This window comes from Ambystoma mexicanum, chromosome 11 (genome assembly GCF_040938575.1).
Source record: "Ambystoma mexicanum isolate Mex_15411 chromosome 11, UKY_AmexF1_1, whole genome shotgun sequence".
Taxonomy (NCBI): domain Eukaryota; kingdom Metazoa; phylum Chordata; class Amphibia; order Caudata; family Ambystomatidae; genus Ambystoma; species Ambystoma mexicanum.
This window is the reverse complement of record NC_090934.1, coordinates 997,603,325-997,621,848: the sequence shown is the minus strand read 5'-3', so window position 1 is coordinate 997,621,848 and position 18,524 is coordinate 997,603,325. Positions and strand designations below refer to the sequence as shown.

The window sequence follows — 18,524 nt, the reverse complement described above, 5'->3', positions numbered from 1 at the left end:
GAATGGAAATTGAAGTTTCAGGTTGAGGGAATACTGTGGGCTTCATTCCAATTTTGGCTGTATTTCAGTGGTAAATCTGCCAAAATACCACCAAATGGAATTAGCATTACCGCCACTTCGCCCCTCGATTTACCTTAGGATTACAAGTGGTGGTAGGTGGTGTAAGTCCTATTTTATGGAGTTCATAGCACTCCATGGGGATTTCAGTGGAATTACCGCTTGCAGTAATTCTGTTGATTTTATGGTAAAGAGGAGGATTAACCTCCAGCATTTTGTTGTGGGAAAATACTCCACCTTACCACTAAAGTTATAGTACGGCGGTGCGGTAATGCAGTGGTAACTTTGTTACCATCGCATTATCATTTTTGTTCTCGCACCGCTGTACTCGCAAGTTGGCCCCTTGTCTCGACTCGTCCTTTTTGTTTGTGCTTTTGCCAGTGGATTTGGGATGTACCAGTCGATAAAGGTAACAAGGTGTCTGTAGCCCTTGCTAATCTCTGACAAGTAGAGGCCCTACCGATACTCTTTGCTGTTGAATCTGAGTTGTGTGAGTTGTATCATTAGGTCTACAAGGCAAATTGCATAGCTGTGTGAGATGCACTGTGGTTATGTGAGGTGCATTGTGTATTGAGTTATGTGATGTGCATTCTTTGAGCTGTGTGAGATGGGCTACCAGAATTGTTGGTGTGTAATGCAAGAGATGGGTGGGAGGGCTAATACCACGTCCCTTGGTCCTTGAAGACTGTTTGCCTACTTCCTTTGATCACCTGGGGTAACGTTGTTTTATAACGCTCATCTTGATACAATTACAATAATTGTGAAATCATTTTGTGGGAATCTTCTTTGCAAATTGTGAGAATCTTTGTATGTTTGAAAAGTATTCCATTCTACTGCAACAAGCAAGCACTCGTATTTCTACTTACTAATCTGCAGTGTCATTAGGAACTACAGTTCCCAGGAGCACCTGCTGCCTATTTACTGATACGTCAGGCGCTTTCAGCGCCGGCGCTTTCAGGGGCAAGCCAGTCTGCGCCGGTCCCGCCGGACTCCCTTATCAACCCTCTGCATACACTGCTTGGGAGAAAGGTATTTTGCATTGTGGTGGGAGGGCTAATACCACGTCCCTTGGTCCTTGAAGACTGTTTGCCTACTTCCTTTGATCACCTGGGGTAAGGTTGTTTTATAACGCTCATCTTGTTACAATTACAATAATTGTGAAATCATTTTGTGGGAATCTTCTTTGCAAATTGTGAGAATCTTTGTATGTTTGAAAAGTATTCCATTCTACTGCAACGAGCAAGCACTCGTATTTCTACTTACTAATCTGCAGTGTCATTAGGAACTACAGTTCCCAGGAGCACCTGCTGCCTATTTACTGATACGTCAGGCGCTTTCAGCGCCGGCGCTTTCAGGGGCAAGCCGGTCTGCGCCGGTCCCACCGGACTCCCTTTTCAACCCTCTGCATACACTGCTTAGGAGGAAGGTATTTTGCATTGTGGTGGGAGGGCTAATACCACGTCCCTTGGTCCTTGAAGACTGTTTGCCTACTTCCTTTGATCACCTGGGGTAACGTTGTTTTATAACGCTCATCTTGATACAATTACAATAATTGTGAAATCATTTTGTGGGAATCTTCTTTGCAAATTGTGAGAATCTTTGTATGTTTGAAAAGTATTCCATTCTACTGCAACGAGCAAGCACTCGTATTTCTACTTACTAATCTGCAGTGTCATTAGGAACTACAGTTCCCAGGAGCACCTGCTGCCTATTTACTGATACGTCAGGCGCTTTTAGCGCCGGCGCTTTCAGGGGCAAGCCGGTCCACGGCGTCCGGCGCAGAAAACGCTGTCGGGATATACTGAGAAATACATCCTTTCTCTTAAAACCAAATCATAATGGGCCTCCTTCCTTTGAACACCCTGCTCCTCGAGCAAGAAAAACATATCCGCCTAAACAAAGTCTTGACTGCCACTCGGCTTATCCAGGACAAAACCCAAAACAGTAACAAAGAGGAACTTGCAATCAAAAGAAAACATAAAGAAAAGAAACCTTTAGCCACTCAGATGTCAGCTACACCCTCCACAACAAAAAGTAGTACTGACCTGAAAATCTGTCTACTTAATACAAGATCCTTAAATAAACACGCCCAATGTATCCATGATAGGATCATTGAGGAGAACATTGATATCTTCTGTATCACTGAAACATGGCTCGCTGACCCCATTGGCCCTACGTGCGACGTTGCTGTCCCTGATGGGTATATAATTTACTACACCAACAGGGAAACCGGAAAAGGAGGAGGAGTCGCAGTTATAGCTAGAAGCTCCATTGCACTCTTCCAAGGCAAATCCTCATGTGGTGGATGCGAAATGATTCACCTCAAGCACCTGCCCACTGAAAACAACTGCCTTAACTTACTAGTAGTCTATCGACCACCATCTCCCACCCCGGAATTTAATGACAACTTTACACATCTCCTAAACCTCCTGAAAGGACCAAATTGTGCTACATTAGCGGTCGGAGATCTAAATAGATGGTACGGCAATCAGGCTGACAAAGAGGCCATCCATCTAGAAAGCTCACTACTAAATATGGACTACACCATCACAAATAAAGAACCAACCATGAAAAATGGTCACCAACTGGACTGGATAATTACCAACAACCTTGACACACACGACTATCAAACCAAACCTTGTATATGGTCAGACCACTAAAGTGTCTCGTTTCAGGTCTCTCTTCCCTCTCCTAAAGAAAAGAATCCCAATCCCCCCCAAAAAATTATGCAAAGGAACTTTAAACATATCAAGAAGGAACAACTCGAATCATGCATAAAAGACTTCACCTCCACTACTAAAGAAGAGGACTCTTGCGATATTATGATGTCAACCCTCTTAGACTTTCTTAAAATGTTAGTAGAGCAAAATGCACCCCTACAGACTAAAACTTTTAGAACCAAAAGCAAATGGCAAGAGTGGTTTTCTAAAGAACTACTCGAGCTTAAAGGAGCCAAAAGAAAACTGGAAAACACCTGGAAAAAAAACCCTACACTTGAAAATAGGGAAAAATGGAAAAATACGGAAACTAAATACAAGAAAGAAATAATAGAGGCTAAGAAACAGTATTTCAACAAACAAATCATGGCAGCAGAAAATGCCTCAAGTAAACTTTTTAACATCTTGAAATCTTTAGACAAAAACCCCCTGCCATCTCGCCACCTTTCTTACCATCTCAACAGGAATGCGACAACACCCAAAAAGCTTTTTTTTGAGAAATTAGAAAAGGCGAGAGATAAAATCACAAAAGCACAATTAAATAAATCTAACACGATTAAAATGCCAGCGGAAGAACCACTTGTTAACATAGGACCCTTCCATTTCTCGTATATCACCACAGAAGAGATGGAATTAACTCTCGCCGCCATGAAACCTACCTCATGCGCAGAGAACATCCTACCCACCAAAATAACTTTAGAAAACCAGACATCTTCGCCCCCACACTTGCTAAGATTGTCAACACTTCCTTTAGGGACCAACTAGTCCCCCAGGTCATAAAAAAAGTGACAGTTACCCAACTAATAAAAAAACCTGGCTTGGATCCTAGAGACCCAAGCAACCTTAGGCCAATAACCAACTGCAACTTCCTGCTTAAGATCATGGATAAAGTGGCCACCGCAAAACTTCAGGCACACATCGAGGCCTCTGACGCACTCCACCCACAACAATCTGGGTTCAGACCATCTCATAGCACAGAATCAGCTATGCTGGACTTACAAACAAAGATGCTCAGCATCTTAGATAAGGGAAAAACAGGACTTCTCATCCTGTTAGACCTCAGTGCTGCCTTTGATCTACTGGACCATAATCTACTGAAAGTAGCCCTGGGCAAAACGGCCAACTGCTCACAAGAGGCAAAAACATGGATAATGTCTTTTTTGAAAGGCAGGACATCTCGAGTCCATTGGGGAGACAAACTCTCCATGGAAAGGGAGATCATCTGCGGGGTTCCCCAGGGAGCCAGCATGTCCCCATTGTTGTTCAATCTCTACATCAGATACTTATGCTACATTTTAGATCATGCAGATATATTCTTTACCAACTATGCAGATTATACGCAGCTGTTATTGGAACTTAGCGGGGACCATAAAACTGACAACGACCATCTAAACAGAATATATAACATCATAGAACTTTGGATGGATTCCAATTGGATGTGTTTGAACAGCAGTAAAACCGAGCTAATGGTTTTCGGATACACCCAAGCCAGAAACACATTGCCACACGACTACACAAACTTTAAGATCAAAGACGTCAACATTAAAGTAATTGAGAAAGTAAAAACCCTGGGCATGATGATGGAAGCATCCTTAGGAGCAGAAGCCCAGACTCAATACATAAAAAAAACATTCAACTATTACTTGAGACTCCTCAGAGCTATTAGACTGTATCTATCAGAGAACAACTGTGCCACAGTGGCTAGAGCAACCATCCTCTCTCGGTTAGACTACGGGAATGCACTTATGCTAGGAGCCAACAAAAAAAGCATACAGGCATTCCAGATTATCCAAAATAACGCAGTCAGGATAATCAAAGGCAAATCCAAATCAGACCACATCAGTACAGCCAGGAAGGAATTACACTGGCTCAAAATTGAGAGCAGAACTCACTTCAAGGCTCTTACAATAGCCCACAGATGCATCCACGGGAAGGCACCAGGCTATCTAAAATCGAAAATACATCCTTATGCCCCAAGCCGTGCCTTAAGATCCTCAGATCAAAGTAGGATTGCAGTAATGCCTCATAAACGTAAATCTGGACTTGGAAAATCTTTCCCAGTTATCACAGCAGGTATCTGGAACAATCTGCCAGTCCACATAAGGAAAGAACCTACCTACTTATGCTTTCGTAAGTTAGTGAAAATGTATCTCTTTAACTGACCTTGCCACTCCTGACCCCCTAAACCTTGGATTTCTAGGAACTGTCTCATCCCATTTCTGTTAGTCCTCGTGTCCATGTCTCTGCGCCCCGAAACTTGCGAGTTACCGGCGCATTAAAAATAAATAAAAAAAAATAAAAAAGATGCTTTGCCAGAGCAGTGTGAAGTGCTTTATCAGAGACCTGTGTGTTGCATTGCCAGAGGAAAGTGTACATTGTTAGAGAAGTTTGTGATGCATAGGAGGTCTTTGTGAAGTTCAACTTGTGTATTGTTCAGTCTGTGGGAGTTGCAAATGAAAGCCGTGTTGCATGTACTGTGAAGGTGCACAAGGCGCGCTAGCAGAGCTGTGTAGCATGAATATCCACATTGATATGAGGTGTATTTTCATAGCTATTCTGGGTGCTTTGTCAACAATGTGGGGGTTCATCGCTGAGCTGTGTGAGATGCATAACCGGGTCTGTGTGAGATTTGCAGCAGCATCATGTGAAATGGAGTGCCAAACCCTTATGTGGTGTGAGGATAGAGTTTTGCGTGGTACATTGCACAGTTGTGTGAGATCCATTGTAAATCTGAGTGAGCTGCTTCTCAGAGCTGCGCGAGGTGCATTTCAGACCTGTATAGGCTACAGCCCTGTGTGGGGTGCATTGCAGAGCACTTGGTGGTGCATTGTACAGAAATGCGGGATGCAATTTTAGAACTATGGGAGGTGCATTGTCAGGGTTACGCGAGGTCCACTGCAGAGATGTGTGTGATACATTTGCAGAGTGGTGTGTCATTCATAGTGGATCTGTGTTACGTGCATTTCAATATTGCTTGGGGTGCATATCAGAGCTGTGTGGAGTACACTGCAGAGTTGTCTGTGCTACACAGAGTTGTGGGGACTACACTACAGTTCCCTGTGTTCTATAATACAAAACGGTGTGTGGTAAATTCGAGAGCTGTATGGGACATGTGACGTGCAGTGCGTGGTGCACTGTAGCGCTCTGTAAGCTGCATTACCAGACCTGCGTGATGTACATTACCGAGCTCTGCCGGTGAAGATTGCGGTACACAGCTCCTCCAAGATGGACTATTTCCTCTGTGAGAAGAGCCCATTGCCAAGATGGGGCTTATTGATATGAAAGCAAACTCACCAGTTGTAGAATCTCCTCCAGGGTTATCTGATTGTCTCCCGGGTCTTCTTGACTCAGAGTCCTGCAAAAGGGAGGGCACCGGACAGTCTGAATCATGTCTAAGAGTTAAACATTCCATTGCTTCCATTTGAAAAAGATTTAGAGGAAAACTCATTGCAAACTATCTTATGTGTGGCCCGCGGAAGTGCTATGACTCTGGAAATTTGGGAAGGCAATAGTGTCAATTCACCCTCAGAACCATGGACAGAGACATCCCAACAGAAATGAAGGAAAATACAATGTCGACCTAAGAGAGAAAAAATAAAAGCAGTGGAGAGAATATAGACAGATAAGTGAAAATATAATACAAATGAACAGAAAATTGAACCACTGCAGAGACTACAGGACCAAGGAGATGATATAGAACCAGCGGGATAAGATCGCACTAAGAATGAGACGATGGAATCAGTTCAGAGTCTGTGGGACCAGAAGAAAGACTACAGAACCGATGAAGAGAATATGGAAATGGCGACAGGAAAACCAAACCAAATTCAAATATAGAACAGATGAAGATAATCTAAAACCACCTGAGCAAATATGAAATAACAGATGGATGGAATAGCGACCCAATGTTGATTGAAGACCAAACCAACAGACAATATAGAACATATAATACAGCATTGAACAAAATTAATAGATATACAGCCAATGTGGAGCAAACATTAGGGACATAATACAGACCCAATTCAACATTTAACATTTAACAAATACAGAATGTACACAACCAATGAGAGACACTACAGATCCAATGAGAGAAAATGTAGATCCAACTTAGAAAACCTAGAACTAACCCAGAGAACATAGAACCCACAAAAGACTGTTTAATCAAACAGGAGAATATACAAATAATTCAAAGAATTTAGAACAAGCAACAAAAATATAATTGATCATCAGAACAAATGGAGGTGATTTCAAACCAACGGAGAGAAAAGAGAAGCAATGGCCCAGTAAGGAACCTGGGCACCTGTACTATCCCAAAATATTGAGGTAGTGGCCTGAGAAAAGCAAGGGCATTACTGAGGGCACTGGCACAAGCACCTTACTAGATGTTCAGCCCTTCTCCAAAGACATCATAGCCATTAACACCCATCGCAGGTCCCCAAAGCCCAGAAAAACAAAAAAGCAAAGGGGGGAAGGTGTTCACAAGCTGCTCATTCAGTTTGGCGCCTGCATATTTTGTTGCGAGGCAGTGAGGTTGTATGAAAAGTGTGCTTTCTTAGGGAAGATAAGAACAGGGGAGTGGCATCAGGAGAGTGAGAAAGTGAGGAGGTAAGAGAGAAGCTGACTGGAGGATGTAAGAATGTGGTGGGCAGATGGAGTGGGTGAGATGGGGAGTGCAGAGGAGAAGCAAAATGGCAGCAGGGGAGGAGGCGGACATGGAATATGGGGAATATGGCTTATATGGACACATAAAGCCTACCTTTTCCCCATGCTGAATGATGCAACAAGAGTGCTGATAGGTAAATATATAACTCACACAGTGATGATAGAAACTCACAAAGTGACTAAGCAACCAAAGAGAGTACTGAACACACAGAAATAAAACAGAACCAGTGGAGAGAATAACAATAGATGGTGAATTCTGAGGAAGATGCTTCCATTTCTGCTATTGAAATACAAAGCACAAATAACCAGAGCATGGATCATATCAATATTGAGCTATTGCGACATCATATCCATGGATCTTCCAACAAAAGTATGCCCAAACCTACAAAGTAATCAGCATTCACACTGTACCTCAAGCTGATGAGGCAAGAGCATGCAACAGCAGCTCTGACATCCCTCCACTAAAACACTATGCACCTGACGCGAGGGCCATTATGCACCAGGCCTGTAAGGAGGCAGGATCCATTGCTTGGCAACAGTCTAACTAGTCATAGAAAACACAACCTGGCTAATGTCAGTTCCCAGTTGCTGAGTCCTGCTGATGTTCTTGGCCCCATAGATCCCCTCAAGTCTAAAATTGCTTGAAGTTCCAGTTGCACTCCTGTCACTCTTGAGGGAAAGGGGAAGTGGATAAAATAAAAAATATCAGATCTGTTTTTCTTCTCACTCACTCTCCATTGTCTTTGCTTCCTCCAATTCTAACAGGAATCTGGTAGGACATAGACAAACATAAGGTGAACACTTTATGATGCAATCTGTCCCTTCTTTTTCCTGATTTTTCAGTGCAATCTTCCTTCATCTGATTATCTTTGCTGATTGCTGAGAGGCTGATGGGAGTTTAATTGGATTGCTCCCAGCTTGTTTAAACGTCGAATGTTTTCCTCAAAACAGATGAGCTACAACCTATTGACACCTTGAATTTTCTTTTACCATGTCCAGCAATGGGCCCTCTCCCTAATGGAAGTTCTGCCCAAGGAGTTCAGTCCTAGGAGTCTTGCCTGGCTTTTCCTTACCTTCTGGGCTGCTGTCAAAATCAAACCTTTTTCTGAGTTTATTTGTTGCTGATGTGTCTCTTCTTTGGAAGAACGCCTGTACACGTGCTTACCAAGACATTTTAGATGAATCCCCCCGAGACAGTGGTGCCGAATACGTGGGTGCTCTGGGGCCCAGGCACACCCCGGGAAAAGAAATCTGCCTAAATGTTCCTATGCTTTCAATGGAACATCTCTAAAATAAGGCCACTGGCACCCACCCTCTCCCACCCATCACCTCTGCCCCAATACATCATTCCAAAAAATACCCTAGGCTGAGCCCTGTCCCATGTTTTCATCTCTAAACCCATGCTTTCATGTTGATGTACATGGTAGCGCGCTCAGTATGCACAACAAAGTTCTATTCTCTAGATATTGTCTTTAGTGAGCACGTGTTGAAGAGACACACTCCCAGCGATTGCACGTACATGCTCCTCGAGTGCTGCCTGGGCTGCCAAGCTCGCAGTCTCGCGCACCATCGCTATGGAGCCTGAACATATAAGAACCTTCCTACTGATACCTTATTCCTCAAATGTTTATCCAGTCCGGAACTATTTAACAAGCTCCTAGGTAACAGTACAATGTTTTAGGATCTTCTCCCAACACACGCCACAGCCAAAGTCTTCTCCTGAAGCTTGTCAACATGATAATTTAAAAGATAACATTTCCACCAAAGCTTTCTTCAACCTGTCCCACAAAGCTTCCCACTCTTCAGGACCACATCACGTTTTACTCTTCAAGAAGTTCAAAAAGGGACCAGGCTCAGACCCCCACAAAAACTAGGAACTGCTGGCTGGCACAAGGTTCAAGATGAAAATTAGTTTAGAATGTTCCCCTAGATTCCACATCCATCACAGGAGAGCTGATGGACCACTCAACTCATAAGTTTCTCACTTCCATTTTGGAAAGGAATCTAATTATCATTCTAAAAGGGAAGAAGTGAAGGAAAATAACCAATCAATCACTCCACACTCACACACCAGCAACCTTCCACCAATAATAAATCCATTAAATCTTCCCCCTTAAAATCTGCTGAACCCCAAAGATGAGAACCAGCCTCACACTCTATGAGTTGCCACTGCTTCCCTAGGTGTCCTCCTCTGTTTAGAGAACAAGACACTAATTGCGATTCAGGAAAACCTCAAACCAGTAAGTCTAATTTATTTGAGGTATTTTTACAGTCACGGTATCACTGTGTGAATAGAGTATGTTGCAGCATACATGAATGTGAGCAGTGGTCGACATGAGTATGAACGGTCAGGAGCAGAGTTCCACTACTTTTATTTTGTACTTTTAACAGTTGCACTGCTTTTTTGAACCATTTTGACCATTCCGGAACTGTTCTCTGTGAAGTTAAAGCACATTTCTCCACTTTACCACCCAATAGCAATTACAGCTTAACTGAAATCTGTTTCAACACAATTGGCTGTCAAACAATATGGCTGCAACCCTTGAAAAGTGTGTTGCACATTGCTCCCTTCCCGGGTCACAGTTACACTTATTTTTTTTGGTACACTCATACCACTGAATGTGAGTGGTTATGCCTTGCAGCGTAACAGAGATTGACATCTGCAGTAAAGTACATTATTTCTGGGCAGGGATGAGGATGAAGGGGTGACATAGTAGCTGAATACAAAAGAATGGGGTGTGTGTGAGAGGGATTCAGGAGGGACCTTGGAAGGAGTGTCAAGGAATAAAGTTCAGGGCCAGACCAAGTCAGTATCCAGAGATCACTGGTTCGACATTGATATTCAGGTAAGTTGATTGTGTCAGGAGTCAGTCGGGAGATGTGTCACCAACAAGAATACTTCTACTTTGAGTTCCCATTCTGGTAGACAGAAGTAGAGTGCTCAATTATCTGGTTTGTCTGTGTGTTGTGTCTACTCTTTAAGAAGACTGCACCTTCTCCTTCCAAGCAACCAAAATCTGGATTTTGAGACCCAAAAACTACAGAAGACGAAGACCATCTAAATGTCACCTTCAGAAAGCAGCCAAAAACATGTCTCTTCACCTGATCAGCCCATCTGACCACCGCCCGGGACTGTCCAACCAATAAACCTAGTAGCCTTGTTCAACACCCATGGATCTAACCATCAAAACTACAGATAATAGCGGGAGCCTTCCTTCACCCCACCAACCACCTCACCACAATGAACCTACAAGGAACATATGCCATGAAACCAAAAAGGGAACTAAAACTATCACCAGAAGCAGGAAACAAGCAGCCTGCCTACTCTACATACTACCAGGGCTATGCTTGCACAGCTACATCTTCCCTTCCTCTCTGACCACTCTTTTCCCATATAGCCACCCACCACCTCACCAACCCTCGCTCCATATGTCCACTCCCAGCTAACCAACCTCCCTTTAAATCTCACCCTTCCACCTTCCAACTCAACCCAAAGTTACCCATTGACCACAATCACCAGCCTATATATATATATATATATATGTGGTACCACCCCTTGTTGCGCAGGTCTGTACCTGACATGCACTTGGGGGTCTGCTATAGCATTGTGTATGTTTTATTGTGTCATAACCTCCTATTTTTGAAAAATCACAAAATCGGCAATTTCCCAAAATCGCCTATACTGATAGCACAAGGCTAGTTCCAACTCCACCACTCTGCAGGGGGAATGGGCGAGGTTGGTCAAATTTCACTATCGCCAGTACACCCCTGACTGGTATGCTGACCTTGGGCCAAAATGTCAGCCCACCAACTGTTATGGGGCTGGAGCCAACCCCGAACATACAAACACACTTTGACAAATATATATATAGATATTCAAGGAAAACAAATGTGTTGCAGGGACGTTAAGGTAAGAACTTAACACAAAAATACAAATAAAATGCAGCTAAAGCCACCTTAACTCTGCATACCCTATTATGCAGGCTTTTACCACACGTATGACATCACAGATGACATCACTAATGAGATCACTGATGACATCACTAATTACATCATCTATGCTATCACTGGTGACATCACACATTACAATACAACACTAACTGGTCATGACCAGTGGCCATGGCCTTTAGCTGTTCCCACTTTATATGTTAACACATTAAGGAGCCATTAGCTATGGCCTTTAGCTATGGCCAGTGACAACGGCCTTCGGCCATGTCTACTGTTTATTTGAACACATTAAGTGGCCACTAGCCATGGCTTTTGGCCATGGCCTTCAGCCGTGCCCACTGTATATTTCAAAATACTAATGAACCACTAGCCATGGCGTTTGGCTATGGCCAGTGGCCAAGGCCTTCAGCCGTGCCCACTATATATTTTACAACACTTACTGGACAGTAGCCATGGCCATTGGCCATGCCCACTGTATATTTGAACACATTAAGGGGCCACAAGCTGTAGACATCATCCATGGCCAGTGGCCACAGCCTTTGGCTGTGTCCACCGTATATTTCACAACACTAACCAGCTACTAGCCATGGCCTTCAGTCGTACCCCCTATATATCTTAACAAATTAAGGGGTAGTAGTCATGGACTTCAGCCATGTACATTGGCCACAGACTTTGGCCATGCTTACTGTATATTTTCAAATACTAAAGGAGCCCTAGCCATGGCCTTTGCCCATGGTCAGTGGCCACGGCCTGTGGCCGTGCCCACTGTTTATTTTATAACACAAAATGGGCAGTAGCCATGGCCTTTACCCATAGTCAGTGGTCACAGCCTTCGTCTGTGCACAGTGTACATTTTAACACATCAAAGGGCCACTATATATGGCCTTTAGCCATGGCCAGTGACACGGCCATCAGCCATGGCCACTGTATATTGTACAACAATAACTAGCCCCTAGCCAAGGCAGAGGGCACAGCTAAGGTCACAACCTAAATTGTTATTTAGTTAAAGCTTTCATTAGCTAATTCATAAATGATGTTTTGTCTAATCCTATCACAGAAGTAATCAGTGGTGTCATATATGATGTAATTTGTGATGTCTCCAGTGATGTCATAGATAATGGAATTAGTGAAGTCACCAGTGATGTCATCTGAGATGTCATCTTTTGACATCATTGTGGTCAAAAGCTGTGCAACAGTGGATGTGAAGTTAAGGTGGCTGTTGCTGAATTTCAGGTTTTATTTTGCATTAAGTTCTCACCTTAACATTCCTGCAACAAAAGTTTTTTTCATTGAATTGCAAGGGTTTTGTTATTCCATAGATGTTTCTGTGCCACTAGCCATGGGCTCCGGCCGTGCCCACTGTCCATTATGAAACACAACCAGACCACTTTGTCCATGGCCAGTGGCCAGGTCCTCTGGCCGTGCCCATTGTAGTTTCTTAAATCACTACCAAACCACCAGCCATGGCCTTCAGCCATGGTAAGTAGGCACGGCCTCTAGCCCTGGCCTCTGTATGTTTTTAAATCACTACGTCATCACTAGCCATGGCCTTTGGGCATGCCAGTGGGCCGGCCTTCAGCCATGCCCACTGTCCATTTTAGAACACTACCAGACCACTAGCCACAGCTTTTGGCCATACCCACTGTCCATTTTAGAACATTACCAGACAACTAGACATGGCCTTTGGCCATGGCCAGTATGCATGGCCCCAACGGTGCCTACTGTATTTTTAAAATCACTACGTGAACACTAGCCAAGGCCTTCGGTCATGGCCAGTGGGCCCGGCCTTCAGCCTTAGCCACTGTCCATTTGAGAACATTACCAGACCACTAGCAATGGCCTTCAGCCGTGCTCACTGTCCATTTGAAACCAAAACCAAACCACCATGCCCACTGTATTTTTTAAATCAATATCTGCCCACTAGCCATGTCCATGGCGAGTGATTTTTCACCCCTGTCCTCACTGTACCTGTTAAAATGACTAAACACATTTCTTTAATTACTTTTTTGCCATAGCCACGGGTATAAATATAATTAGGATTTCCAGTTTTCAGTGTTTTGTTTTTTTACTTCTGGGGGTGGTTTTCCAGTGTTTTCAAAACATTTCAGATTCTGTGTTTATCAGTGTTTTCCCATGTGCCCCTTCAAACAATCGCGGATACCTGTTTTTCCAGTATACCTACACACGTTCTTTTATTGTTTCATTGCGTGCAGTAGGGTAATATCTCTCATGCCCAGCTGCAAGAATAACATATGCTCAGGTTTGAGAGGTTAACCTTGAAATTCACCTTAATGCAACCATTGCTCAAAGATGTTCACCAATCACAGACTGATTTTGACCTGTTTTGACAGTGGTGTTGTTATGTATAAAAGACGGCAGGCTTTGATAACTCACAATTTCTTTATTTTGGGCAATTCACTGTGAGATTAAATTATTTGCCAATGATCACACACTGTGATTAAGCAGCGTGCTACAAGCCCCTTGTTTTATGGCCGGTCTCTTGGAGACTATTGTGATACATCGCACAACTCCAGCTAACTGCATTGAAGCATAACCGAAAAGGGAACAATATTGCCAGCTGCAAGAATAACATATGCCTGGGTACTTTTGCCCCATAGCGAAAATCAAAAGCTGGCACCCATGAATATATGCACAGTAACCATATATCTTAAAGTGAAATATACAAATGTAGTACAATTGACCCTCACCTTAGAAGAAAGTGTGCAAGACAAAATAGCATTGAACTTAGTAATTAACACCCGAAAAATAACCTGAGAGAGGAAATGTTCCAATAAATATGCTGGCAAAGTATAAAGGGTGCTCACCTTTTAAACCATGCAATTTGTACTGAAATATTACCTAGAATACAAAATCCCAATACGAAACAAATGCTTGTGGTCTTGTGGGTAAGCGTCTGCAATGTGAACATGACAAACTGAGTAAAATCCTGGAAGCCAAATACTTGAGCAAACTTGCCAACCTCAAAAAAACCCAAAGGGATGAGTCCGTTCTCTAAAAAAAGATTTGCTGTCCACCCACATGTCTTCTTTACTTGTGCCATGAAAAGCAGCCACACTCAGGGCAAAATAACTACACCACTGTGCAGGATTGCAAACTCTCTTTCCACATCATGGGCAAATACTCATGACTTACTTGCCCTCTCATAATTTCTCCTCCTCACCCCCATGTCTGGCTTTCAACAATACTCTGATTTATAAAGATAACTTGAAAATTACAGATACCATAGTGTCACTCAAATACATAAATCCTTATAGAACTATGTTAGACAAAAAGTGTATAATTGTGGCATCATTCCCCCATCTTGACTGGAAGACTACAAATAACAGAATGCAATTCAGCAAAAGGCAAATAAATGGTCTCTCTGAGCTCTCAGAGAGCACTGGGAACATAGATCTTCAAACCATATTGGGCCATATTATATTACAGGACCTGCAGTAGTGGCCCTGTAGTTATGATTAAGTTGCTTACCCATATTTGGGCAGCTTATAGCTTTGGCAGAATTTGCAGAATTTGCATGAAATATTGCATGAAAAGTATATGCCCATCTCTTAATTATTTTTCAAAGTTTTGTGTGTTTTCGGCCAGGGCGGTACCAAAACCTTTAAAATCCAGATAGACCTGAATGGGAAAAATGTGTGCTTGGGCCTAGAGCCCAAACTGCTGCACGGATTTGCACCAAACCTGTCTGAGAAGCAGTGGCCTGGTCCCAAAAACGTGCTTTTGCAAATTTGCTGTTAATCCATTCGGTAGATTTTAACAAAATGCCCATAATGTAAGTCATACAAAATGTGTGATAACTGCATCCGCTCTGCGGGCTCACTTTGTTATTCGGTGTCTGTGGATACATCTGGACCAATTCGAGAGTTGCGTAACGTTCGCAGACATTGTAAGCACCCACTGAAACGTTTGGTGCATCAAAACCTTTGAAACGGATGCCATGTTGGATTTGCAAACTGCGCCCCTAGTTTGCAGACATTGCAGTAAAAACACATTATGAAACACAACATTACACTTGTCAAACAAATGAAACAATCGCTGGGGTGATGAGGGGGTGATGAGGATGGGATGAGGTATGGGCATGAAAAGACAAATTGGGTGTTTTTTCATCTCTGACATCCGCAAACATCTCAGATGTTCGGGGACATTCATGTGATGTTCGCAAACTTGACAAACTTTCGAGGACATCCATGCATATTTCTGCATTAGGGTCAGTGAAGAGCAGTTTTTGGATGGCTTAAAACTTTGGCACCATACCAAGAAACTGCAATTTTGGGATATAATCTTAGAACCGCTTTTTAATTTTTTTTGCAAAGTTTGGTGCCGTTTTGGAAAATTATGAAGTCATTTGTGATCTCCTGGGTGTTAGTCTTAGCAGTGCATGACAGTGATGCTAGTTATGGTTGCATAGCAAACCATAACTGACGTATTTTCTTGTTTTTTTTACATTTTACTTTGCAACCATAACATCCCTTTAACAAAAGTTTTTTCACTGAATTTCATGGTTTTTTATTAGTAGAACTTAACCATAAGGTCTTAAAAGATTTTCACTGAAAAAAGTCTCTCTATATATTTATATTCAGTTATTCTGTTCCTTTTCTGTTGTTCTCCTCCACCCGTTCCCCCACCCAACGTCCCCTCTTTATTTCCATTTTCCCCTCTCTGTTCTTTGGTCCTTATAGATGTATTTTAATCAGATTTATCCCACTATAGTCTTCTACATTTTAGATTTGCTGCTGATTATCCATGTCGTGTTTTTTTCGTTTCTCTATGGTTATATATACTGTTGCCTCTTCACCAGCCCCCTGAAGTGGACATTTATGGTATGGGATTTCCTTGCACTTGTTACATTTTGCATTTAGTAATGTCCTATGTCTGGGTTGTACATATGGAAACATCAAGGTTGCCAACATTGCTTGGGGTTCTTAATATGATAAACATAACGTAGACGGTCTAAAGCCAGAATCCTATGGTCATTTTTATGAATGGAGTTGTTTATATACATTTTTGCACATGACTCAGTCATAATTACAACTGAATCCACTAGTGCATTTGCCCACTTGTAGTGGTAGCTTACACTGTTTCTGAGCTTATGTAATGCCAATTTTGAACTGCACATAGTCACTTTATACGATTCTGGCTGTTAGGTATACTGTCTTGCCAGTAAGCAGACAGGGGCATTTAATGTATTTCAACCCATCTAACATTTTAGGAACTTCTGGTAAATCTCATAATTAATCATTTTAATAAACTGCATTTCTAAATTGTGTTTTCTGGGCATTAAAGCCAGGCATAGGTCACTTTAAAATATTGGATTATTGGTTCATTTGCATATTAACCGTGTGTGTACTAAAATACCTAAATATGTGTTTACTCTGCAATTTTGCACAACATACAGTAACTTTTACATTTAACAGTCATTAATAGGCATGCCAATTGCATTTGCGAATTGTGCTTTCTAGGCATTGAAGCCAGACATAGGTCATTTTATTTCATTGAACTGCTAGCCTACTCGGACATTAAGCAATGTTGCAGTGAGATAACTAAAAATATATGTTTACACTGTGATTTTGCACAGCACACAGTCACCTTTAAAATCTAAAAGTTATTAATACGTATGCATTTACGCTTATAGTTTACATCAATTGGATGGCAGATATATGCCCTATTTTAAGGAGGGAAAGAAACACACATACCCAATGAGAGGTCTTAAGACCCTACATTCTATCTAATATGGCAATGTTACAAAATGGCAGACACCCAGATATAGATGGGAACATGGAAGAAGGACACAACCTCCTTCACCAGAGAGTTGTATTATGTTTATATGTTGTGTACTAACGCCAGAACTGTTGTGTGATCAAATTATGGATTCTACGCAAGGTGCTTCCTTTCATTCCTACTAAACATCGGGGTCCCATGGTGGCTGCCATGGTTTTGAGCACCACAGATTACTGTAACTCTCTTTACCTAGGTCAGCCGAGCTACCTCATCAGATGCCTTCAAATGCTTCAAAAGTCTGCTGCCTGGGCGGTGCTTTGCCCCCCCAATCGTGCTCAGATGACTCTGCTGCTTAGACAACTTCACTGGCTGCCGATCGAGAAGCGCATTCTTTTTAAATCTTTGTGCCTGGTACATTAGGCTTTTTACAATCAAGGAGCTGAATAAATACAGGAAGAATTCTCCTGTTATGTGTCATTCCGACCTTTGCGCTCTCAGTCGGCTTTACTGATCGCTGTTCCTCGAGTCAGACTGTCCCGGGTGGGCGGCCGTGCTTTTTCCGTGATGGCCGCAATAACTTGGAACTGCCTTCCTCTGCATCTTCGTGCCAGCGATAACCATCTGACCTTTCGCCGTGATCTTAAGACCCATCTGTTTTAATCCTTCTGTTGCTGTACTCTTCTGCCTACCCCAGCGCCAAGATATCTCCGGGTGAACGTGCGCTTTAGAAATGTAATTAACATAACATAACATAACATAACTTAACATCAAGCCATCAAAAGGTGGCGAAACACGTTACAAGCGGCCTCTGCTGCTTATATTTTATATACTGTGTTTATTGAATAAACTGTTTCTGATTCTCCATGTATTAGCAGGTCCTTACCTGGATGTCGGTGTCATGGCAGCTTGATCTTTAGAGTGCAATACTTTCAAAGACTGACAGCAGCACGGTTTAAAAATAAATAATGTGGATGCTGTGTGTTTTCTTAGTGTGTTATGAGATATTTAAAACTAAGAAAACACACAGCATCCAGGACTGCAGACTGTCTCCCATCTGTGTAGTAACCAGGATTGACCCTGCTTAGCTTCAAACCTAAGCAGGGGTGGCCCCACTTGGCCATGTTGCTCATGTTGTCACTTTTGTTCTTTTATTAGGCAACATGGGGTGACGGGTCAGCTCTTTCCCTGCTTTGAAGCTAAGCAGAGGTCCTGCTTACTGCATGGACGTGAGACCTCGATGCCTAGTTTAGTACAGACTACAGATAGCCACGGGTATGTGTAGTTTCATGCCAGCGAATGTCGGAAAAACTTCCAGAATAATGCTTTGTTGTCCCCCCAGGTCCTTACCAAGTGCCCCCTCATCTGTGCCAGCTCCCCCACTCCACTGAAGGCCTCCTCACCTCC

General features: G+C 42.7%; 1 protein-coding gene across 1 annotated transcript in view; it reads right to left on the bottom strand.

Annotated features, from left to right (window-relative positions):
- Window positions 1-18,524, bottom strand: part of RASGRF1 (Ras protein specific guanine nucleotide releasing factor 1) — a 670,043-nt gene that overhangs the window by 93,246 nt on the left and 558,273 nt on the right. Inside the window, exon 20 of the mRNA XM_069624182.1 lies at window positions 6,069-6,129. Coding sequence (XP_069480283.1) covers window positions 6,069-6,129 — 61 coding nt within the window. The remainder of the gene's footprint in view (window positions 1-6,068; window positions 6,130-18,524) is intronic.